Source organism: Hylobates moloch, unplaced genomic scaffold (genome assembly GCF_009828535.3).
Source record: "Hylobates moloch isolate HMO894 unplaced genomic scaffold, HMol_V3 SCAFFOLD_2, whole genome shotgun sequence".
NCBI classification, from domain to species: domain Eukaryota; kingdom Metazoa; phylum Chordata; class Mammalia; order Primates; family Hylobatidae; genus Hylobates; species Hylobates moloch.
The window spans coordinates 157,758-181,717 of record NW_026652277.1 but is presented as its reverse complement, the minus strand read 5'-3'; the positions used below and the strand labels follow the sequence as shown (position 1 = coordinate 181,717).

General features: G+C 38.3%; 1 protein-coding gene across 16 annotated transcripts in view; it reads right to left on the bottom strand.

Annotated features, from left to right (window-relative positions):
* The window catches only part of ZMYND11 (zinc finger MYND-type containing 11), a 119,131-nt gene that overhangs the window by 4,774 nt on the left and 90,397 nt on the right, over window positions 1-23,960 (bottom strand). For 13 of the 16 annotated variants that reach the window (XM_032169598.2, XM_032152582.2, XM_032162401.2 and 10 more), the window contains 10 exons: window positions 13,682-13,759; window positions 12,939-13,031; window positions 11,081-11,168; window positions 10,480-10,535; window positions 8,983-9,060; window positions 7,776-7,894; window positions 2,955-3,162; window positions 2,461-2,529; window positions 1,280-1,552; window positions 809-994 (listed from right to left, as the gene is read on the bottom strand). In XM_032169598.2, the coding sequence (XP_032025489.1) occupies window positions 809-994; window positions 1,280-1,552; window positions 2,461-2,529; window positions 2,955-3,162; window positions 7,776-7,894; window positions 8,983-9,060; window positions 10,480-10,535; window positions 11,081-11,168; window positions 12,939-13,031; window positions 13,682-13,759 (1,248 nt within the window). Of the gene's footprint in view, window positions 1-772; window positions 995-1,279; window positions 1,553-2,460; window positions 2,530-2,954; window positions 3,163-7,775; window positions 7,895-8,982; window positions 9,061-10,479; window positions 10,536-11,080; window positions 11,169-12,938; window positions 13,032-13,681; window positions 13,760-23,960 lie in introns of those variants that run through there. The other 3 variants (XM_058431025.1, XM_058431053.1, XM_058431030.1) reach the window with 2 other exon arrangements.

The following is a 23,960-nucleotide window of genomic DNA, read 5'->3' as shown; positions in this document are numbered from 1 at the left end:
TCCATTTTCCTTCTTGGCAAATCTTTGTCACAGATTTAAAAATATTTCTTTCATGAAAAGTTTATGTGTATTTATATAATATAGGCTGGATAAAATGAAGAATGAGTTTATCACAAAACTTTATACAGTCATTTATTAAAACTGAAACAAAGTTATGAACTTTCGGGAGCAAAACTTTTCCCTAATTCACTGAGCACTGTGGCGGCTGTAAGACGAGCACTTGGATCCTGTGCACTCAGAAGCTCCCACTCTAGTGGGGAGGATGAGACTCGTGAGCAGGACACGATGACAAATGACACTAGTCAGGTATAAGGGAGGGCAGTGAGAGACCAATGAGATGTCACTACTATAAAGTAAAAGTAATTGATTTAACAAAATCTAATGTATAAATGTTAAGTGCAGGGAAATCTGAAACTCTTTAATTTATTGTGATAATTGTATTTGTAATTTCACCATTTGGATGTTACCCATCTGAAATCACCAGGTAAAAGTCAGGGCCAGCCAATTTGCCCAAATAAAATATTTGCATAGATGGAGAAATTATATAAGTTAATTGTAATAAATATGTACTAAGGTATTATAATCTCAATTTAACAAAATAATCCTGAGCAGTACACAGTAATACGGGATCTGGGGTTGAGAGATCACAGGACTCTTAATACAATTTTTAAAACTGAAGCTGATCATTTCACATTTGATCTTATTTCGGAAACAACTTCTGCATGTGCCACAGCTACCTTCTGAATTAACTGGCTCATACCTGTGGTACATTTTCAGAAATAAGAGTCTAAAAAAGACTGGTATTTACCCACTGCTTCTTCTTGGTCTGAGAAATCAGTTGCTTGTGCTGTGTTGCCAGCTTCTTGATTTCTTCTACAAATTCCTCCTTACACTTTTCCTTTACTTGCTTACATTTTCTGTCCATCTCACCCTGCATGTTGGCTACAGCTTTATTTACAGCTTGTCTCTTTTCTTCTTCCATTTCAGAACGCAGCTGGAACGAAAAGACAACCCACAGTAAGTCAGCGCACAACTTAACACGGACCATCTACACTGGAACAGAAACTTAACAACTTGCATGAGGTACCTTTTCCCCTTCATTACATGTGTAAAAAATTTAGGTGAGAAAAGTATCACTATTACTTGAAATGCTGTAAAAGATACTGGTGTCATTATATTGCTACATTTAAAAGCCGCTACTGGGTTGATGCATGAGTGAAAGGAGCCATGACAGGAGTGCCGGCTGCAGCAGGGCACCCGCAGTGGCGACAAGCATTACCTTCTCCAGAGCTTCGCGGACAACACGCTCTGTCTCCCGCTTGTGGTCCGACTTCATCCGGTCTTTGAAGTCGTTGAAGATCTTCGTGTATTTGTCATGGCACATGCTCTGACACACGCCATCATTTGTGGTCTGGGTGCTCCGATGCAGCATTCTTGGGGAAGAGGCACTTAACTTCTTGGTCTGAGTTGACACGGAGACTTTTTCGATTGGCTGAGGCATTGTGGGTATTTCCTGGCTAGAACTTACTGCTTCTGTTTCAGGCTCTGGTTCCTAAAAGGTAAGACAAGAGTTTAGATGCAAAACAAAGCAATATAATTCACCAGTTCAAGAACTACTCTATTAGGATAAAAATGCAGTGATATACATAAATAGCCATATAATAAACTGCTGTTAAAAAATGTGGTTAGGATGGTAGATTTCATGTATATTTTGCCACAATTTAAAACTAAACAAATCTCCCCCAATCAGTGAATGAAAAGAACATGCAATTAACGGCTACAATAATTATAAACATAAGCTTCATTTATAATTTTACTTATCAATACTATAAGTTTTGTTTTTAAAATAAACAAAAATTTATAGAATATAAAAATTATTGTCAACTTATAATTACTTCATTGGACTAGATTCATTAACAAATTTCCTAAAATCCTAAACCACTTCTCACTGAATATGTGTTTGAAATGTGCCCAGATTTACACAGTTTTAAAACATGCAGGGCTTATATCACTTAAAACGGCTGAGCTCAACCACAGTCTCCTTCAAGTTTTTAAATGTTGGCACAACTGATATACTGGATAAATGTGTTGTTTTTAATAATACTTAGGAAAAATATCAGAGCTCCCAGGAAATGTATTAATAGCAACGTGCCCTTCCTACTTAGCCAAGCTTTGGTCAGCGGCTGCTTAATTAAGATGGAGACTTGGAGCATGTGTGCTATTCCAGGGTAACAGATAATGACAGGGAAGTCAGAAGACTGGTTTCAACCTGATGGATATTATCTGACTGACAGCAACTGAATTTCACAAGTATCCACCAGGAGTGACTGTCTTTGAAATACTGTGAAACTATTTCCTGCTTCATCTGCCACCTGGACGCTGCAAGGTGGGCAACCAAGAGTGATTGAAACTATTTCCTGCTTCATCTGCCACCTGGACGCTGCAAGGTGGGCAACTTACTTCCTTTTTGGGCTCCACACTTTGATTACGTCGTCCTTTCTTTGCTCTTGGTTCTTGAGTGACCTTTAGCTGTGGGCATTATAAAAGTAATATATTATTCCAGACACTAGGAAATACTTCTCTGCTGAAAACACTCATAGTGGACCCACAGGTGAGAAGTGAATACATTTCTACCTTTTGCATCCTTCCATCCACTCAGTTACCACTGACTTAATTACTGCTCTGGTAACTGTAGGCTTCAAAGAGCCAGCGCACCTTCAGAGAGGAGCAGTTGTACTTAACTCTCTTGGTACTGGCAGGGTCAGGGTCATCTCGATTGTTACATCTGTGTATTCATTTGAATTGGTTTTGGTTTACTTTTGCAGAGCACTTTACAAATGTAAAAAAGGGAAGGAGAACGTCAAAATCTGTTCATTACAGTGAGGAGTGTACACTAAGATTTCTGCATTTAAAAGTAATAATGAATAGGCACTTCCTTCCTGAGACACACTCACCTGCTCATTACTGGTGGAGGAGATACTGGATTCTGCCTCTTCCTCACCTCGGTCCTCATTCTTAGATTTCCAAAATCTCCCTTCTCGTAGGAAACGCTGATGCAGCTCCAGCTCATCACAGGCCTTTTTCCAACCCATACTGCGCTTCACGTGCAGCCGATGAATGTTGACTGTGATATCTTGAATGTTTTCAGAAGGAATCCAGGCCCTAGGGAAAACACGTAAAGGTATAGTTAGAAACATCCCAAATGGCAGGAAGGGTGGTAAGAGGGCTTCAGTGGACCCTGCCTGCCATAAAATGCGACCTGTGGCAGTTCTTGTCTGTCAGCTTGGTGCAAAAGCAATTGTGGTTTCTGCCGTTACTTTTAATTGCAAAAACCATAATCACTTAGGCTTCATCATGGCTTGAATAAATAACTGTTACCAAGCGGAAAATAAATGAGATTTGTCTTTCACAGTCGACGAAAGTTCTCAGAACTGGATTCACAAATGCCTCCCAGTTGTTCACAATTTAATCAGCTTAGCTTGTCCTAGTTCATATCTGTATTCTTCATAAGTCCTTTTAAAGTTATCTGTTGTTCTGAATACTGTAAACTAATATAACCCATCTAGCTATTTGCAGTTAGCACTAAAGAATCACTTGAAAATGCCCAGAAATTTTCATAAGATACATACATATATTCATATAAAATGGGAACATCTAAAAATATTATCCAGTAAGTCATATTTGTATCATGCCTGTACTCATTAGAGAAACCAGATTAACAAACAGAGCCATTTCTTATTTAGCCACAATGTACTTAGCTGTGAAATAAGCGCAATACAGATCTGAAACTAGAGAATGGAAACTGCATTTGGCTCTGTTGGAAAGAATATGCTAAAAATGCAAGAACGTTTTTCCTGGGCATTGGTCTCTTTCTCTGCTCATCCCAAATGTTGTACTCAACATGTTTACTGTGTATCAGGGGAAGGCACTAAAAAGAATGGAAAAGTGAATGGGGTCTATGTGATCTCGAGTTTCATTGCCTCATTTGACAGCGGCAAGAGATGCTGCCCACAGGGGTTAAGGTAAACTATTAGTGGTTGGAATCTCTCGGGTCTTGTGATTATTAGGATGGCACTTCCTACACTGCCTCTACCTTTGAGGGACTTACAATTTTGTCAGAAAGAACTAAGGAATAATCATAATGCAATGCAGCAGGTGGTAAAAGTACAGAGGGTGCTATGGAGAGGAAGAGTTAACATTTAGTTGTGAGTGGTCAGAACATTTTATTTGGCTTAGGTCTTGGAAGATAAGATTTAGACAGCAGACAACGTGCGTGGAGAGATTCCAGGCAGAGGGAACATCATAAATGAGGGAGGAAACTATATGGATGCATGAGTCACAGACGTTTTCTACGGTAGAGTACAAGTTGCCATATGGTACTACAAACACACGTATTTATGCTTTTCAGTTTTCTGTTAAAGATTTTTTTTCCTGCTATAAGTATATATGATATCACGGTTTTCATCCCTGGCCTGTAATTACAGAGCTCCAGAAATACTGGGCCTATGACTGTTTGAAGGAATCTCTTAGAGAATCATGGCCACATGTGCCTCAGCCATAAATAACGATTTCCACTTCCTTGTACAAGCCAAGCTTTATAATCTAGAAGCACATTTTAAATATACAATAATCTATATCATTAGATGCTAACAACAGCTAAAATTGTTAGATTTGAACTTCCATAACATTATTTATGAATATATTGGTTAATATTATATCAACTATGTCTCATCTGGCATTAAGTACTTTGTTAAAAACCATATCAAAGTAAACTGAACTTTGAAAAACTGAACTCTAATGCAGAGTACAAATGAAATCATGCTTGTGGAATAGTTTCTTGCCATTAGATTTTAAATATATTTACTCTTCCAATCAACAGCTATTTACTGATTTCCTATTAGGTAGTAGGAATTCAATAAAAGTGGTTTGTTCACTTTTTCAAAGTAGTTTGCTTTTGAGAGAGAATTCTGTTACATGCAGTGCTGACTACCTGGAATGAACTTGTATCTGTAAGAGTATTTTCCTTATTTATCTTAAATAAAATGGATTCACATCTGTTCTTTAAATGTACTTCTATTCTCTTTTAATCAACTCCAGTACTGTAGATAATCAGATTTCAGTTTAAAAAATTATCACAGGGTATGCTCTCTCATCTACAAAAATAAAAAAGCAAACACCCTGCAATTTAAGGTAAGTCTAATAAAAAGAGGAATAGTCTAATTTGGCTCTATGTCTGTCAATGCTCTGACTATATATGCAGAATAAAATGGTTCTGTGATCTGATGTCAGTGAGCCCAAAGTGCCCTACCTCTTTTTTGTCTGCACCTGGTTTCCTGGCCTGGGCCATGCCACCCACCAGCCACTTGCAGCAGAAAGATTCAGCCTCCTTAAGACAGGTCTTATCAGCTACTTTTCTTTGGCAGGCAAAATCTTGCAAATCCTACAAAAACCTCACTAAAGCAGCTCTCACATGTAAACACAATCATACTCGACTCTTTTGCCAGAGATTTACAACGTGCTCATTGTCTACGAAGAAGCAGCATATTCTATTTGCGTGTATAGGAGGGAATGGTACAAAACCATTTTTTTCCTCCCACTTACATGTAATGATATGATGGACTAGCAGAAGAATAATTATTAGCCAGAACTTGCAACCAGTGGCTCCTCATCAACCAGAACCTTTTGAGCATAGGTTGCTTAAATAATTAAAAATTCATGATTATAATTTTATCAAATTTTAAAAAATAAACATTCTAATATGGAAGACTATATATCCTAACCAATCCTTCACTTCAAATGGTTCACACTGTATCCAGGAAAAAGGAAAATGATTTTACATAGTGAGTTTGTCAACCTCTCTTATGTTCTAAAATAAAGTCCTTAAGAGTCCCATCTGTCTAGAACTATTTAGATAAAACCTTCCAGGACCTAAGAAGCTTGAGGGAAAAAAATACCTCTGAAAATGTAATCTGATGTTTCCTAATTCTCTCTTCAGGTGACAGACTACTCTAGGACTGCTGCAGATTAGCACATATATTATTTTTTTGAGACGGAGTCTTGCTGTGTTGCCCAGGCTGGAGTGAAGTGGCACAATCTCCGCTCACTGTAAGCTCCACCTCCCGGGTTCACGCCATTCTCCTGCCTCAGCCTCCTGAGTAGCTTGGACTACAGGCACCCACCACCACACCTGGCTAATTTTTTGTATTTTTAGTAGAGACGGGATTTCACTGTGTTATCCAGGATGGTCTCGATCTCCTAACCTCGTGATCCACCCGCCTTGGCCTCCCAAAGTGCTGGGATTACAGGCGTGAGCCACTGTGTCTGGCCTAGCCCAAATATTCTTCAAAAATATTTTCTGCATAGTATACTGAATGACATCTAACAAGTTAACTCATTATTAATATCACTCATGGCTGAAGACACTATAAAGCTACTTGCAAGTTGATGAAAAAGAAAAATATATAGATAAAAAGTTCTAATTATCAGATTATTCTTACCTATTAGTATGGCTATAAAAATAACTGAATTCTTGTTTTTTCTAAGTTAACTGTGTTTTATTTAATGTGAAAAACATTGAAACAAACTTTCCCCTGTTATTCCTTGAATATCTGTTGTATTATAAAAGCTGACCTTTACTGAGTATTCACTATGTGCTAGGTACTATATTCAGGTCTCTCTATATAAACATTTCTTTAAACCTTACAAAAACTCTTATGAGGCCCTTATTTTGCTAAGGCTCAGAGAAACTGACTAATGTGTCGAGATTAGGGTAGAAGGCGGTGAAGCAAGGACACAATCTCACATAAAGACTTACCCTAACCTACCAAAAATACATTACTTCCTTGCCTATTCTGATAAGAAACTGAAACCATCTGAGTATGACGTATTAAGCATATGTTAAAAATTACCACTTAATAATGTAATTAAAACATTCATTTTGTATTGAGTTATTTTATTGGATCATTATTTGACTAATGTTTCTTGACATGACAGTGTCAGGTAAGTGTGTATCTACCTATGAAAGAACAGAACTACCTTCTGGGAAATTTACAGTAGTTATAGGTTTCTTTTAACTACACTTCTGTTTAAATTAATGAAGACTAAGTAAAAATTTACCACAGGGAGGAGTAAGGTCCCTCATTGTGTAGCTTCTCAATGCACTAATAACCTCCTGACACGACAGGAGACACCTCATGGGCTGTTCATTTAAATCCTTGCGAAGTATGACTTTTAGATCATGTAGCTGACTTCTGTCACTTTTTCACCTTATCTCAATATCCGTGTTAAATGAACCAAATAAATTGCATGTGAATTCTTTATTCCTATTGTGGCTTATTTTTACGCACACTTCAGGTATTTACACACATTCTAAGATCACAAGATTGATGATTTTAGTCTATGTCTTTAACTGAGCCTTGAAGATGGCTGGAGCAACTAGAGTAACTGTGAACATGGTAATGGTAATTCCATTACCGTATTATGGAATGGACACATTCTGAGGCCCTTCTGCCCACTGTACTATAAATTCAGTCTTAACACTAATGTGCTTCTGAAGTTCAACAGTGTCAGTTATTAAAAATTCTTGTTTAGTACACAATATCTGAAAAATATCTGGAAACAATTTATCTTGGAACGTATTCTTGGATGCATAATGTGTTTTTTTTTTTTTTTCAATTTAAAATAAACTTCATGCATCTCTGATGGAGAAATCATCAAACTTTCTTAAGGACTTCATAAGCACAGCTGTGACCACTGAACATGGGATCACAAATTACCTCTGGTGGTGGTGGCCAAAGAAGCGAACGTCGACTTGATTGTCTTCTTTCTGCATGACCTTGGCTGGCCAAAACCCAAAACCTTTCATTTTAGCCCAAACCAGCTCATGATTAGGTATCTGGAAATTAAACGTTTTACCTTGTTATATTAAAGTATTAAATGCAAGTGTACCATTAATATTAAACTAGTCACGTATAATCCATTATTTCTAACATATTTCTTTCGTAACTCCTAAACACACACGAGATTTTTTTTTTCTGGGACTGACTGATATTTTATATGTGCATCAGAGTGCCAACATGAACCTTATTCCTCAGAAGAGGTCGGGACTGGAACGTGGCTGCCCCTGAAACCAAGGCCATCCACATGTATGACAGTGGCAAACAAGAGCACCCGCTTTGCCAAGTGCAGCCAGGGGAGCCAGCAGCTTCAGCACCCCCTGGGAATTTGTTAGAAATGGGGAAATTTTAAGCTGGCACAGCACTGTCTTCACAGGGCTGGCTTCTCTCAGGCAGTCAAGGCTGCCGGCCAAGAATGCTCAGAATTCCCTTTGTCAGTGCCCGGTTTGAAGCCGTATCATTTTGGGGAAATTATACAGCTACAGACAAAGGCAAAGCCTTAGGTGTCTCGTGAAAGAATGAAAGGAGAAATAAAAATTCACTTTATTAAGGGACCCAGATGCTGGGTGTGGTGGCTCATGCCTGTAATCCCAGCACTTTGGAAGGCCGAGGCAGGAGGACTGCTTGAACTCAGGAGTTTGAGACCAGCCTCAGCAACATGGTGAAACCCCATCTCTACAAAAAATACAAAAATTAGCCAGGTGTGGAGGCGTGTGCCTGTGGTCCCAGCTACTCTGGAGGCTGAGGTGGGAGAATCACTTGAGCCTGGGGGAGGTTGAGGCTACGGTGAGCCGAGATCACACCACTGTACTCAAGCCTGGGCGACAAAGTGAGACCCCGTCTCAAAAACAAAAAGGACCCAATATTTATTTTTATTCAGTATCTCATTTTAAAATCAGAAATGGATAACAAGCCCTGTTACTTTTTTAAATTTCAGTTGTTTATACTCATTAAACCCATATATACTATGATATTTTAAAAACTTAGGAAGAAAATTATAATCTTTAACCAAACTGGAAATAAACTTCTTTAGAGCTGTATATTACACACTTGAGGTAAAAAACAAAAATCACAAAATTTCACATACACAAGGATAACAGAACCAGTTGTCAGGACGAGCATTTGACAAGTAAAAGCAATTCTTGCAAAGCTGCAGTTCATCCAGCTGAAAAAGAAAAGAAACTACTTTAGCCTACATAAAATATATATACACATTAAACTATATAAAATGTATCCATGTAAATTAACATTCACATATATAAATAATGTTCAATTTTGTTCCTTAATCTTTTAAGCTTAAATTTTAAAGTTTTCAATAAATGGTACTGGAAGACCCTGTCACTGTCCTCTTAGAACCATGTCGCTGGTCTCAGGCCACAGTTGGAACAGAAGCCAAGGCTGGTCTGACTGGGCCCTGCCTGGACCTCACTGGTTAGCACTTCAGATTGAATATTCCTCAGGAAGGTAACAATATCTGCTGCCAATCACAGCAGTCCTTACCTTTGCCTCATTCTCTATTTTAGTTCCTTGTTTGTTTTCTTTCACAATATTCTTTTACAACTTGTAAACAGAGTCTATATTTTATCTGTTTCTTTTTTCTTTTTCCCAGTCTCCCTCTTCAGAATGTTGCTCTATGAGCAGAAGGCCTGCACTGTCATCACCTTTTACTCCTCCTCACATACTGCCTGGCACATAGGAGGCACCCAGTAAATGCTTATTGAACAAATCAAAAACAAAAGTCAAATTTGAAATGAATTCAAGAAACAAAACTTTTTGTATAAACTGAGGAACTTCTGCAAAGATAGTGTGGTTACAGGTGAGTGTTTTAAGTAAGACCACCCAAAAATATACTTCCTTAAATGTACTTCATTTATTGTATGAGTACGTACTTTGTTGTTTGGTTGGGTTTGCTTTTTGCCTATACAGTTTAGAAGGGATGCAAATCTGGATCCTTCATTACAAGAGGGTAATGTTTACTGCACATATGCCCAGTAAGACACATTCGCATGCAGCATCTAGCTAACACAACAGTTCTGAAGGTGGCTGAGAGTTTCCTTGTAGAAGTTAATTATTAACTAAATCTGACTCCCAGGATCTCTCTTTGAACAGTTTTGCCAGAATTTTTTTTCTATTTGCATTATTTCCCATGTATGTCAAACATGAAAATAAAAGACCCTTTTTTTGTTTTGTTTTGAGACAGAATCTCATTTTGTCACCAGGCTGGAGTGCAGTGGCACGATCTTGGCTCACTGCAACCTCCACCTCCCAGGTTCAAGTGATTCTCCTGCCTCAGCCTCCCGAGTAGCTGGGACTACAGGCGTACACCACCATGCCCAGCTAATTTTTGTATTTTTAGTAGAGACGGGGTTTCACCATGTTGGCCAGGATGGTCTCAATCTCTTGATCTCACGATCCGCCCAACTTGGCCTCCCAAAGTGCTGGGATTACAGGCGTGAGCCACCAGGCCCGGCAATAAAAGACATTTAAAGGAAATGGCACAATTAAAATGTAGATAAGAGTGGAATCCTGAAATAAATTAATTTCAGTTATAGAAAGAGTATAATTATTGGGCAATGAATAGTACCTCATGACATGTGTCTTTATACAGCATCCTCGCAATGTCAGCTTGCTCACTGTCTGCTGTAATTAAAAATAGATATTACCTATAAGCAATAGTCTGCAAATATAAGACTCAAAGTTAGTATCCTTTTCTTTCAGTTTGCAAAAGTAGACATCTACCATTTCAAACCAAAATGTCCATTTAAAATAACGACAGCAAAATAAAATTACACAGGCAGCTTTTGTTTTCCATCCAATACAACCACTAATTTTCTAGGTATAAAGAGTGACCTTACCTTTGGATGATGTGATACTAGTGGGGAAATGATCAGAATTAATCATAGTGCTTATTAAAAACCTCTCAGCTAAAACAAATACATATAAAACTGTAAAGAATAATTGTTTTCATCATTTGGTATACTATGATTTTGTCTTTGGCCAGTCCGTTCTATAATCTGTATCACCAGATATTCCTAACCTTATACCCTAACATTATCAGTTACTTGTATGTAGATCATTAAGGTATTAATTCTTTGAAAGTAATGTTTTATGAAAGATAGTGTTCAACATGGAATGTAAATGTTGTGTTTAAAAGTGCATACAAAAAAACCACAAAAATATCCAACCTCCATAGAATATCACGGTATTGTGGAGAAGCAGCTGGGCATCAGCTTTGAACTCTTCGTAACTTCGGTATTTCCCTTCATTCACTTTCTGCAGAGGGAAAACAGAATGACAAAAAGAGTTACCAGTGAAAACACTTGTCTGGAATAAGTTCATAGGACAAGCAGACTTTCCTAGGATGACATCAGGGTGACCACTGCCATCCCACAGTACTGACAGAGAATGTGTGTAAAAGAAGCCAACAACCCCACCTGCGGTTTTAATAATATAGTATAATGAAGCATGGCAGGTCGGATATCCCGCAGCCACAAAGACACTACATTAATTTATCAGAGTGAACTTTAATGGCTTGAACATCTCATTTGACAATAATGTAGAAAGCTGCTGCTAAGCTTTGTAATGCATGAATTCTTGGGCCAGTGTGGGTGATGAGACCCTAAGCACACACCTGTCATTCTTTACAACACAGGAAGATCGAGATTGAAAAGCAGAACTGTTAGCCTCTGTGACAGTTTACCTAACTACTAAGATATATTTATAATTCTGAATTGGGGCTAGGAATTGGTTTATAAATCATTTTAAAATAACATCTCAGGTGTCCCTCTCTGTGCCAAATCTTAGAGGATTTCAACAGGAAGGAACCTGCATGGGTAAAGGCAGCGGGGAGGAAGGACGTCTGGGTTCTTACATATTCTGTAGAGGTCTTACAGTTTAGGAGAAGGGGCTATGGCTGGGGCTAGGAAATCTGGGGGTAGGAGGTAAAATTAAAACTACTTGGTTTTTTTTTTTGTTGCAGGATTTACCAGTTACTTTAAGGGAAAAACCTTCATTTACCCTTATCTTATATTGAAATAAGCCACAGTCTTTCTTGGGTACTGAAGAAACTTGTGGCCGGGCGCGGTGGCTCACGCCGGTAATCCCAGCACTTGGGGAGGCCGAGGCGGGCAGATCACAAGGTCAGGAGATCGAGACTATCCTGGCTAAAACAGTGAAACCCCATCTCTACTAAAAATACAAAAAATTAGGTGGGCGTGGTGACGGGCGCCTGTAGTCCCAGCTACTCGGGAGGCTGAGGCAGGAGAATGGTGTGAACCCGGGAGGTGGAGCTTGCAGTGAGCCGAGATTGCGCCACTGCACTCCAGCCTGGGCGACAGAGCAAGACTCTGTCTCAAAAAAAAAAGAAACTTGTAAGATGATTTAAAATTATTCCTGTGGTTTCCCTATAGGCTATTAATGACCATGCATAAGATTTTAAATTTCCAACATGACACATGAGGTACAAAATCAGTAATTCAGTAACCCTGACTGCAAATATGTCTATGTGTTCTACTGGATTTTGTTGCAATTCGTTACTGGACATGAACAAACTAACAATCCTCAGCTACAGTCAGTAAAATTAAGACCTTTAAGAATAATTAACTTTTCTAATCATATTTTTTTTGTTGTTCATTTTATTGTTTCCCAATACTGCGGATCAGTTCTATGCTTTACTTTTTTTTCTGAGAGGAACTCTCAGGTACCACTGCTAAACCTGGAAAACATTCTTTACATCTGAAATGCTAAATTGCTCAGGCTGTAAGGCATTTTCTTAAATCAACAAGGATCAAGAAGCTATAAGCTGCTCATCTTTAAAACCAGGCTTTTTAAAGATGACAGCTAATTTGCATTAGAGTAAGCACACGAAATTTACAAATTAATAATGCTTCATTTGGTAGTTATGACTGTCTTTTGTTTTAGAAAATAGAAAAAAGTACACTTTCAAGGAAAGAGCAACCAAAATCTGCTTAACTGCCACATTATTCTTGAACTTGTTAGTTAAGAAAATGTACTTGAAGTGGAAATAAAAGAAGCCGACTTTACCTCTTGAATGGTGGGAACGTCCACAGCTGAGTGCACCAGCCTTCTGTACATCGGGTGTTTATTGTCCTTCCCCTTTTTATTAAGATCTATAGCCTAAGAGGGTTAGTACATCAGTTTAAATGTGGTTAAAGGAAGGCAGATAAGACATCAATTCCTAAAGCTCAAAATATTTTCTACCTTTTTATTTTTTATTTTTGTAGAGACAGGGTCTTGCCATCTTGCTCAGGCTGGTCTTGAACTCCTGGGCTCAAGCAATCCTCCTGCCTCGGCCTCCCAAAGTGCTGGGATTACAGGCGGGAGCCACGGCGCCCGGCCAATATTTTCTACCTTTAAAGCAAAATCTCAGAGGAAGTACTTTAAAACTTAACAGAAAAAATGTACATACACTACTATATAGTTTAATATGACATTCCTTAAAGTTGTGATAGAATAGTTATTTTGAAAAATTGCCTTTCATTTTAAAGAGTCATCATCAATGAAAATGTTCATTCTGATGAATGAAATTCAAAAATGTAAATGTTTCTAATCTCATGTAGCTTATGTCAAAATGTCTATGTCCAAAACAGACAAAACAAAAAAATCTAACTGCCTGTTATGGAACTGTTTACTGCAGAAAAGAAACATGACATGACGGGGTGCTCTCCACACTTCATATTGCTATGTACATATTTCAACTTTGAAAGAATGAACCACAGTAAGATATGTTTTGGGGTATTTTAAAAGATTCCCTGAGCAGGACTCACCCTCTCCTTCATGCGGGAGACAATGAATCTCAGGTATGTGCCCATCTCCTGTTTGTTTGTATTCTTCTTCTTAATGCTCTATTGAAAAAAAAAAAAAGAATAAAAAAATGGTACAAAATCTGATCATTCTTATGTCTATATTCATGTAAAAGACATATGAAACAGATAGTCTGCAAAGTTTATTAAAAGATGCACTTTTTCCAACATATCTGACAGAAATCTTTGACATTTGCATTAAAAAACAGCATCTAATGTAACAAGGTGAGAATTTTAAAATATTATGTTGTACCTGATATAATATCCTTAGAGCATTATATATATTTTCTTTTCTTGGTATTTTAAAACTTAATTTTTAGATAAACGGATAATAAACATAAGGGAGAATCGCTTATTTTTCAAACAATATCAATGGCTAAAGTCCTTTGAGGGAACATCTTAAATTAGCAATAATGAATGGTGAATTTCAATACAACATTATTCTTTGTTTAAAAGGTAATTTAAAAAATCTGTGTCACTTACTTTGTACAGCACAGCTGCATACTAACATCTCCATTTCTTAGCATCATGGATCTACTCAGTAATAACCCCAATTCTTAGACTAGCCTGCAAGCTAATTAGGTTCCTCAATTTATTGCACCAAAAAAGTCTAACTTCACATGAAGAAAAAATAGGATTCTACGCATGTTATTTCTAAACAGCTAGGAAACAAGGACAAGTGTGCCTATTTCCTTAGTCAAAGTCCCTGATACTACAACAGCCTAAAGGAAGCAAAGGCAAAACTCCAGGCACGCGAACATCATCAGTTCATACTGCAGAGGAAATGAGTGGGTGTGGCCACTATTTTAATAGATGCTTTAACTTTTTCAGGTCACTAGATGATGATTCTCTGCCCAATGGTATAATTCTTCCTAAAAGAACTGTAAGCATAGGAAGTCACTTCAGTACACTAAATACAGTAGAGGAAAGGACAAGTATTTCTCACATAACTGAGAACTTTTAGCTAGGGCTTAAGTGAATTGATTATACGTACGTACACTGTTTATATACACAAAAAAATATCTAAATAACAAGTGGAAACACATTTTATTAGTGAGAAACTAAACTGAATTTCATTTACCTCATGTCTGCACTGCACCTTCCTGACCCCACTTCTCACCTAGGTTCGCTGGCAACACAGTCAGTGCTCTCTCCTTATGCCGCTTTGTGGCCTGTGCCCACAGCTGCTCCGTTTACGCCAATTACAGAGCAGTTCTTCTCAACCCTGGCCTTGCATCAGAGATATGGACTAAACTTTTATGTAACGCGGCTGGGCTTCACTCGCTGAGCATCTGGGTTGTGATTTCTGGAGGCAGGGACTGTGATTTGTATTTGCTTGTTCATTTGTTTATTCCTCAGGTGACTGATGCATGGCCAAGACAGAGTGCCCATAGCATAGATATGGAATATAAAGTGCAATGAAATTTCCTGAGCCCCGGGTTTATAATCTTTTTTTCTGGTGGGGGGAGGGAGAGAGAAATTGATATAACTTGAGAATTCTCTTTCTGAAAACTAACAGAAGAACTTAACTGAATTTAAAATGAGTGACACAGCCACATGAAGGAGGATATGAAGAACTCACTCTAGCACAGTATTTGGCCATATGCACTGTTTAGAGACAAAACTTTAAACAAACACTGAACTCTAGTTATTAAGTTTGTTTAATCAGCAGCATTGGTTAGCAACTCTTTAAAAAACTTGTTAAAAATTTTAGTTGGCAAAATGAAATTATATATACTTAATGGTGTACAATGGGATGTTTTGAAATACGTGCAATGGCGAAATAGAGCTAATTGGTTTTTGTAGTGAGAACACTTAAAACCACTCTCATTTTTAACAAGATCCCCAGTGCTTTTCACACACACACACACACACACACACACACACACACACACATTTGCGAAATACTAGCGGGCACCTCTTGTACACTAGACTACAGTAAAAAATGATCCTCCATTTTTGCATTCTGCATGTCTCACAGGAATGCAGAAGGCGTGCTCTCTCTCTGGATCTGAAGCACAATCAGCTACTTACTAGTATGGACATCCTTCAGTGCACTGCTTTCTGTGCTAAACAAGCAGTTTGATGAACTGTCAGATACAGGGAAGAGAAAACGTAAGAAGGTTGGAGATTGCTACATTGTTCTTGGCGCTTATAAAATGTACATTCTTCTTAAAAGAAAGGAGAATAAAAATACATGATTCTAGCTACATGGCCTTCTCTCATGCCAACTCAAACTCTGGGTGCACTACTAAAACTGATTTCAAATATCAATGTCATTAAAGTATGAATTTATCTAAATTCAGACATAATAGCAATCTACACCAGGTTAGAAGTCTTGTAATACTATCAGTGGGGTTATAGTTCCTTTAATAGGAAACATCTTATTCAAAGGAAAGATACAACCAACACTTTATGTAGTGCTGAAATATAATTTTAATATTCACTAAATATCATGCACAGCCTTCCATCAATTCAACAGGGCAGGAATCCCTTCCCCTCTGGCTCTTAGCTCTAGGCTCTGTGGTCCCTTGAGTGGCGACAGTGGGAGAGGAGGCCTGAGCCCTGCTGACCGGTCGCGCTCCACCCAGCACAAGGCCTCTTGCTTGTGTCTCAAGGTCCTGTGCACTGCATTATGTGCAGGAGTTGTTGTTGCTGTTTCCTTTCTGCGCTTTCACCTCTCTTGTTTCTAACTCTTTAGAAAATAAAGCCATCCGCTGTTTCTATATGGGCAAAGATTATGCACTGCTAGAATCAGAATTTTTTATCAGAATTAATATCACTACAGCTAAAACATGTTAACTAGATTGTTCTTACTTTGAAACAGTAGTACGGAAGTTTAGGTAACACTTGTTCATGTAATTACCCAGTTTAAATAAAGGTCTATATTCAGGTTCTATCTTTTTAAATAGAGAATTAACATAAATTATGGATATTACACGCTCTCATAAACTTGGTTCTATCTGTTTAAACATTTTTAAATGAATTGCTAATTTCGTGTAACCATGTGCAAGCAACATTTCCTTATTTTTGGAAAGACAATGCATACAGTTCATGCTGAGTGCCTTAATTTCACAAAGCTAAATGGTAGAACAGAGGATGAAAGTCTGATTTTGTCTGTTTAAATTTGCTTAGAACTAGTTTGCTAGAGTATCTGTCTCCTTCTGAGTGCAATTAAAAGTGGTAATCTGGGCCTGGAAAAATGAGTGGTAAAGCATGAAAGGAAACAAGGTCATCCGGGTAGGGCCCACCCCATCTTCTCAACTCTGATGAAACTTCCAGAATTCTTTGAAGATCTTACCTTCATAACTACCCCAGGAATGTCTTATACCTCATTTTAACAAAACACCATTCAGATTCAGATATCCTACTTAAGTGTTTATTACGTTAGAATCACCTGGGAAGCCTTTAAGAAACATCAATATCTACTTCTATAAAGTTCTAGAACAGGCCAAACTTATCCCTCATGGAAAATAATCAGAGGAATGGTTGTCTGGGGAGAGGGCGTGGGAGTGGGGATCTACTGGCCCAGGGACAAGAGAGAGCTTCCCCGTAGCTTGATGGGACTTGGGCTACACCAGTGCACGCCCTTGTCTGTTCTTCAAACCCTAACCCTAAGACTCGTGCATGTCACTGTATATGTGAATTTTACCTCAAAGGAAAAAGCCCACCAATGTCTTGGGTGCCGCCCCTAGAAATTCTGATACCATCGGCTGCGGGAGGGGGTCTAGGCATTCATAGTCCTAAAAGCCCCCAGGGGTTTCTGATAGGCGTGATTAAGAGCACTGCCCCAACTTCCTAAGAGACCTCATCATACAAACACGGACAAGCACACACTGGTGCAGCAGCCCTGATTTTAACCTTTGCTGGTGTTCTGAGAAGATGTAAAGTGGTGTATCTTCAAATGCTCTTTTAAAGGGATCTTGAGGTTAACCTGAGTATTTATTTTGAACCCTAACGTACCAGCTCTAGGATGGTCTCAATCTACTTAATTGCACAAAGAGGAACACTTCTCTCATTTATATGCTAAGGGTGCTATGGGAGTTATGTTTTAAGTATTTGGGTTGATTTTTTCTTCAGTTATTATAGTTAGAAACTTCAATGATTTGGGCTGTATAGAAGGACTGACCAAAAGGAATTTCACAGTCAAAGGAGATTATTTTGTTGAAAGCTTCCATGTTCCTTTTATTTACTTGTTGCCCCATCCACCTTTTTGGTGATAAATGAGGGATCTATTCTAGACACCATGAAGCTCTTCTCAAGCACTGCTCTGTGATGGGCCTCACACTACCCAAGGGAAGGCCACAGAGGCTGACAGAAGCTGCTCCCAGACTCACAGGCTGAGGAGCTTTCTCGGTGAACTGACACAAACAAAAAAGAGGACTCTCAACAGAACCAAAATCCCTCCCAATGATTTGTAGGAACAAAATATTTGCGGTAAGATGCTTTCACATTTGATAAACTTAAGGGTTTTCTTTCCAAAACTTTCCAGTTATAATTTAGAGACTTGGTATTTCACAAAAGAAATCAACAGGACATTGCACATTCTGTCCCAGGGCTGTACAAGGAGATTTCTGGGGATTTCTAAGGTAACAAGCCGTGGAGCCACTTTCTGTGGCGTTCACACTTAAGTGCTTCAGCTGGTACTTGTCAGCCAGACCAAAACATTTTCAATGACTCGAGAAAAAGCTACAACTAAGAAAGAGGTAGCTTCTGAAGTAAACTAAGCAGATAGCTCTTGACAACAAGGTTAGAAAAACATAAAAACAGTGCTTTATAATATGTACAGATTATTTCTGATCCAATTCTTTCTCAGGCTTTGAAGAATTATTCCTATTCTCTATTTGCAGCCTGAGGATTCTTCAACCAAGGCCTCCCTGTAACAGAGTTCAGGTCAGAATCCAGAGTTCATATCACCTGGTGGCATATGGGAGTGATTGTGGTTAACTTTTACAAATAAGAATGAAACATTCTATGAGATGGCAAAGTTGTTGTATTTAAAAGTGACAACAATCACATGTCTGAAGCAGTGTTGTAGATGTTTGTGTAAGAACTAAAGCAGATGTTGGGGCTGCCTCCTTTACTTTAAGAAAAAAATAACAGAAAATCTGAACATCTTGAACAAGGGATTCTTAAGCCAGTTGTAAGTAACTGCCAGGCTACACTGAATCAGTTGACTCTAGGCAGAAACAACAGACAAAGCATGGTGCCCTTCGGTGTTTCTGCCTGGAAGACACTATTGGCCACCCCGATCTTGTCCAAGTTTATCCATAGCTGATTATTGATAATGATGCCCAAGGATCATTACTTAAAGGAGCATTCAGGACTAAATACCTGTATTAGTACAGAATTTTCAGTTCTTTATAGAGATACAGTTTTACAGTCATAGAAACCTATTTTGGCAGAAAATGAACTTGTGGAGATCTTGGTCATTTTGGTTCACTGACTATCCAAAAGCAGGAAAGAAGTGCAAAATTGGAAATCTAGACTTTTTTTCAGACATATTTATCTATGCAGCTAGACTTCACCTCAGCCAAGTCCCCATGTCTGTGATTAAATGAGACAAGGGCTTCAAACTTTCTTGGGCGTTTCCAATACCCCGAATATTCTTTACACAACAAACTAGACCAAAAGTCAACAAACATTTTGTGTAATGGGCCAGATAGCAAATATTTTAGGCTTTGCGACCATGTGGTTGGTCTCTGTCTCAACTACTTAGTTCTGCTGTTGTAATGACAAAGCAATCGTGAATAATGCATACCTCACATGAGTGTGGCTGTGTTCCGATAAAACTTTTGGATACTAAAATTTGAATTTTTTTTTTTTTTTGGAGACGGAGTCTTGCTCTGTCGCCCAGGCTGGAGTGCAGTGGCGGGATCTCGGCTCACTGCAAGCTCCGCCTCCCGGGTTCACGCCATTCTCCTGCCTCAGCCTCTCCGAGTAGCTGGGACTACAGGCGCCCGCCACCACGCCCGGCTAATTTTTTTGTATTTTTAGTAGAGACAGGGTTTCACCGTGGTCTCGATCTCCTGACCTCGTGATCCGCCCGCCTCGGCCTCCCACAGTGCTGGGATTACAAGCGTGAGCCACCGCGCCCGGCCTAATTTTTTATAACTTTCACGTCACAAAGTATTATTTCTCTTGTCATTTTTCTTCAACAATCTAAAAACGTAAAAGCCATTCTTAGCTCACGGGCAGTACAAATACACGGTTGACCCCTAGAGGGTCTAAGTTTTGTGAAAGCAGGGTCCATAATGTCAATTTCAGCCGTGCATAGCATCTGGCACACAGTAAACGTTCGATACGTATAAGCTGAATACGTTCGATACGTATCAGTTGAATACGTTCGATATGTATCAGTTGAACTGAACTGGTGCCACTCATTACTGTCTTCATTGCCTACTAGAGAAACTAGTCCATGCAGCTAAACTCAGGAATATGAAGGTCCATCTAAAATGTGAAGCAGTTATACCTAAGTCTGTGTCAGCATATTCTGACCAACATAAATAATTTTATTTCTGATGTATAAACCATTTCATTGCCAGATGACACTGAAATATCAATTGCTGACTTCTAACAATCAAGAAAAATGTCACCAATAGCTCACTGAAATATTAGTGAGTATAGCCACCTACAGCACTTACTGGAAATGTAGATTCCTGAGCCTTACCCCCAGAGCCTGTCTGGGGTGGAACCCTGGAGGCTGTGGTTTTTTTTTTTTTTTTGAGACTGAGTCTCGCTCTGTCGCCCAGGCTGGAGTGCAGTGGTGCGATCTCGACTCACTACAGCCTCCGCCTCCAGGGTTCAAGCAATCTTTCTGCCTCAGCCTTCTGGGTAGCTGGGACTACAGGCATGCACCACCATGCCCGGCTAATTTTTGTATTTTTAGTAGAGACGGAATTTCACCGTACTGGCCAGGATGGTCTTGAACTCCTGACCTCATGATCTGCCCGCCTCGGCCTCCCACAGTGCTGGGATTACAGGCGTGAGCCACCGCGCTTGGTGGGAGACTGTGTTTTAAACAAGCATACCAGGTGATTACTGTACAGGTGGCCTCTAGATCTTATTTGGAGAAATAATTATTAGATTATTAGAAATAATCTACACATAAATTACCTATATCGTTTAGGGATTAAACAGCTCCTAAATCTCCTCTATAATTATAATAGCAGAAAACAAAAGAATCATAATAAATTATCTTAGATAAAATTCTCTTAAAATTTATTTTGATTCTTTTGTGTTCTGCAATTATAGAGGAGATCTAGAAGCTGCTTTTTTTATTTATTTTGATTCTATGTTGTTACAGAAATCAAGACACTCTGTAATATCCTCTAGACCCACTTGCAACAATGGAATATAAAGGAATTACACATAATTTATAAGAAGTCCCAATCATTGAGAAGTTAAAAGTGAAGCTGGTCCAGCAGAAGTGGTGATGAGTTACCCTGTCCTGCCACTTCTCCCTTCAAACCACTAAGACTCAAGTAGCCCATCAATGAAAATCATTTTCTAAAATTATTTTCTAAAAATAAACTCCTGTTCGGTGTTTTCACTCCCAGTGCTGACACACTGAAATCGCTGACCTATTAGACCAGAAGAACAGTGCATCACACTAATTGCTAGTATTGATGGTAGAAAACTCGACCTACCCACTGCTGCCTATGGAATGAATCACATTAAACGACACAGGATTCCACAGAGCCGCACCCTAACTCTCCCACAGATTATCTGCCAACAGGTTTTTGCACTTTAGCTTCTGAGAATAGTTTAACTTATAAGAATTCAAGTTTAAAAACCTCCTCTAAGCTATCACAAATATGCCTTATTAGAGGTAAAAGTAGGAACTCAAGATAATGCAAACTACTAAGAATGTCTCCAGGTGGATTCTTAGAGCATCCTGGCAAATAAGACTTCAGTCACAGGCCACTCCTCAGTAAGTTAGTCCTGTAGAATTACTAACGCACAAGAATTGTTCATCCAGATTTACAAAATGCCACTGAATGCCACTGTGGCTGTATCTGTATTTATTAATTTTTACAAGGCCAACTCTTTCTTCTGTAATGGAAGACAACAAATTTTGACTAAGATCAAGAGTTCACATGATATGAGCAGCTTTGTAGCAGCCTGTCTGCTACTGGGCTAACTTAGTAACTATGAAAGCATCTTTCAAATATAGTCTACAAAACAAACTGTGATAGAAAAAACATGTAGTATTTCTAAATCCACTATGCCCACAGGCACGCGCGTGCACACACACACACACACACACACCTGCTAAAATAGTATTTATCTACAGAGAGAAGGGTGCTATGCATGTCAGAAATTTTATCATTCAATATTAATGCACTTTTTCTGGTAACTTTAAGCCCCTCGGTGGCTTGCTAGATGACTTAGGAATAGGAAAGGGAAGTGAGAAAAATTTTATGGAACACAGGTTTGGTATCTACTTGTTCCTTTCCCCTTCTACATGACACTAGACTCTAAAGGAAGAACAGGACTGAACAGCAGAGGCAGAATGCATTCCTCAGCGGAATAAATCTTTCCATTCTTCTCAGAAAATAACTTACATGTCTCTGTCTTCAGGTCGAGGCACAAATATTACTTATTCTTTGATTAATGGGGCTGACATCCAGCCAATGTAAGTACTACCTACCTTCCCACTCCCTCTTATCCCTTCTGCACTGCAGAGGTAGCACAAGGAAACTGCATGTACTTTGTATTTTCCGTTCATCAACTTTGAAAACACTGAGTGAGCTTTCCATTTAATCTACATTAAGTTGTAAGCATCCTGATATAGGAACCACCCCAACTATCACCTTCTCAATCCCTTAGAGTGAAAATAAAAGATAAATTTCAAATAAGATTCTAAACAAACCACCAAAAGATAGATCACAAAGGCCAAATACACCAACATACAAAACATTTCACAGTCATATCCTTTCTGATCATAACCACTGTTAAATTCACCACAGGAAGATAATATAGAAAATTATATGAGCTTTTTTTCTTCTTCTTTGGGCCTCGATAACAATACATAGGATTTTATAGTTTTATATTGTAGATCCAATTTTTAAAATCCTCTGGCTTTATCAGTGTTCCCACTATTTTTTCCTCTGATTAAGCTTGTGGTGAACTGCAAATTTGCCTTATAAAAGTGCCTGGCTCAGACACAATCTTTCTAAAATTAACTTTCTACTTCTGTTAGTATAAAATTATAAGTTGTCTTAAAAATTGTAAAAATATTTGATTAATGTTCATTAGTTGTTTTCAATACTATGTCTACTATTTAAGAAAATAATGGCTTCAATTTCTACTTATTTAAAAATCAAATCTCCATTCTAGATTTGTTAATATGTATCTTGAAGGTGTAAAGGTACTTGCATTTGGGGTGAAAATATTAATAAATTTCCCACATTAAAAGATGGCTGATCGGAAAGGAAGAGCAGTTATAGCTTCATAGATACATAAGGAATTTATGTTCAAAGTATTTTCATTCAGCATTTGATCCCATTTTTCATTCTAAACATTGTATGTGCATTCTCTTTACTGTTGGAATTTAAAAAGACTGTACTGCCTACATACCCAAAAGCATGAAAACTATATCCAGAAACAAATTTCTCTAATTTCGACAGAGAGATTTCATCATGATTTTTTTTCTTTAACTATCTCAACAACAAAAAGCTACAGTACAAATGCCTCAAACATAACCTACCCAGACCTAAGTCAACACTGACATGCCAGTGTGTACCTAATTGATAAAGCTCCAGGTGGACTCCCACTGGTGAGTGTTTAAAAAGTACATGAGGCTTAACATTCCAAGTTAAAATTTAATTTTAAATGCTTTCTATAGACTCTTATGAGTCTATTTTTAAAGTACTAACTTTCCTACAAAACATGTATCATTGAGTATTTTAAAAAGCGCAGGAGCAAATAAATTTTAGCAATAGTTCCTACTAACGTGGAAGAACCACCAAATAGCTCTCTTGCTTATGAACATGAGTCAGAGAATCAAGTGCTGCAAATCTGGGAGAGCTTTTTGGATTAGATATACAACCAAAGTATTTTGAAATTAGTAATAAAATTCTTCCACATAGATTCTTCTTTATTTCCTCATCTGCATTTTCTTGTGTTTCTACATTTTGTTAAGTGGGCTGATTTTGATTCGCCCTACAATTTGTACATTAACATAAAATTTAAAACTTGTGATCCTTAAACAGAGAAAAATGCCACCTGAAACATTTGT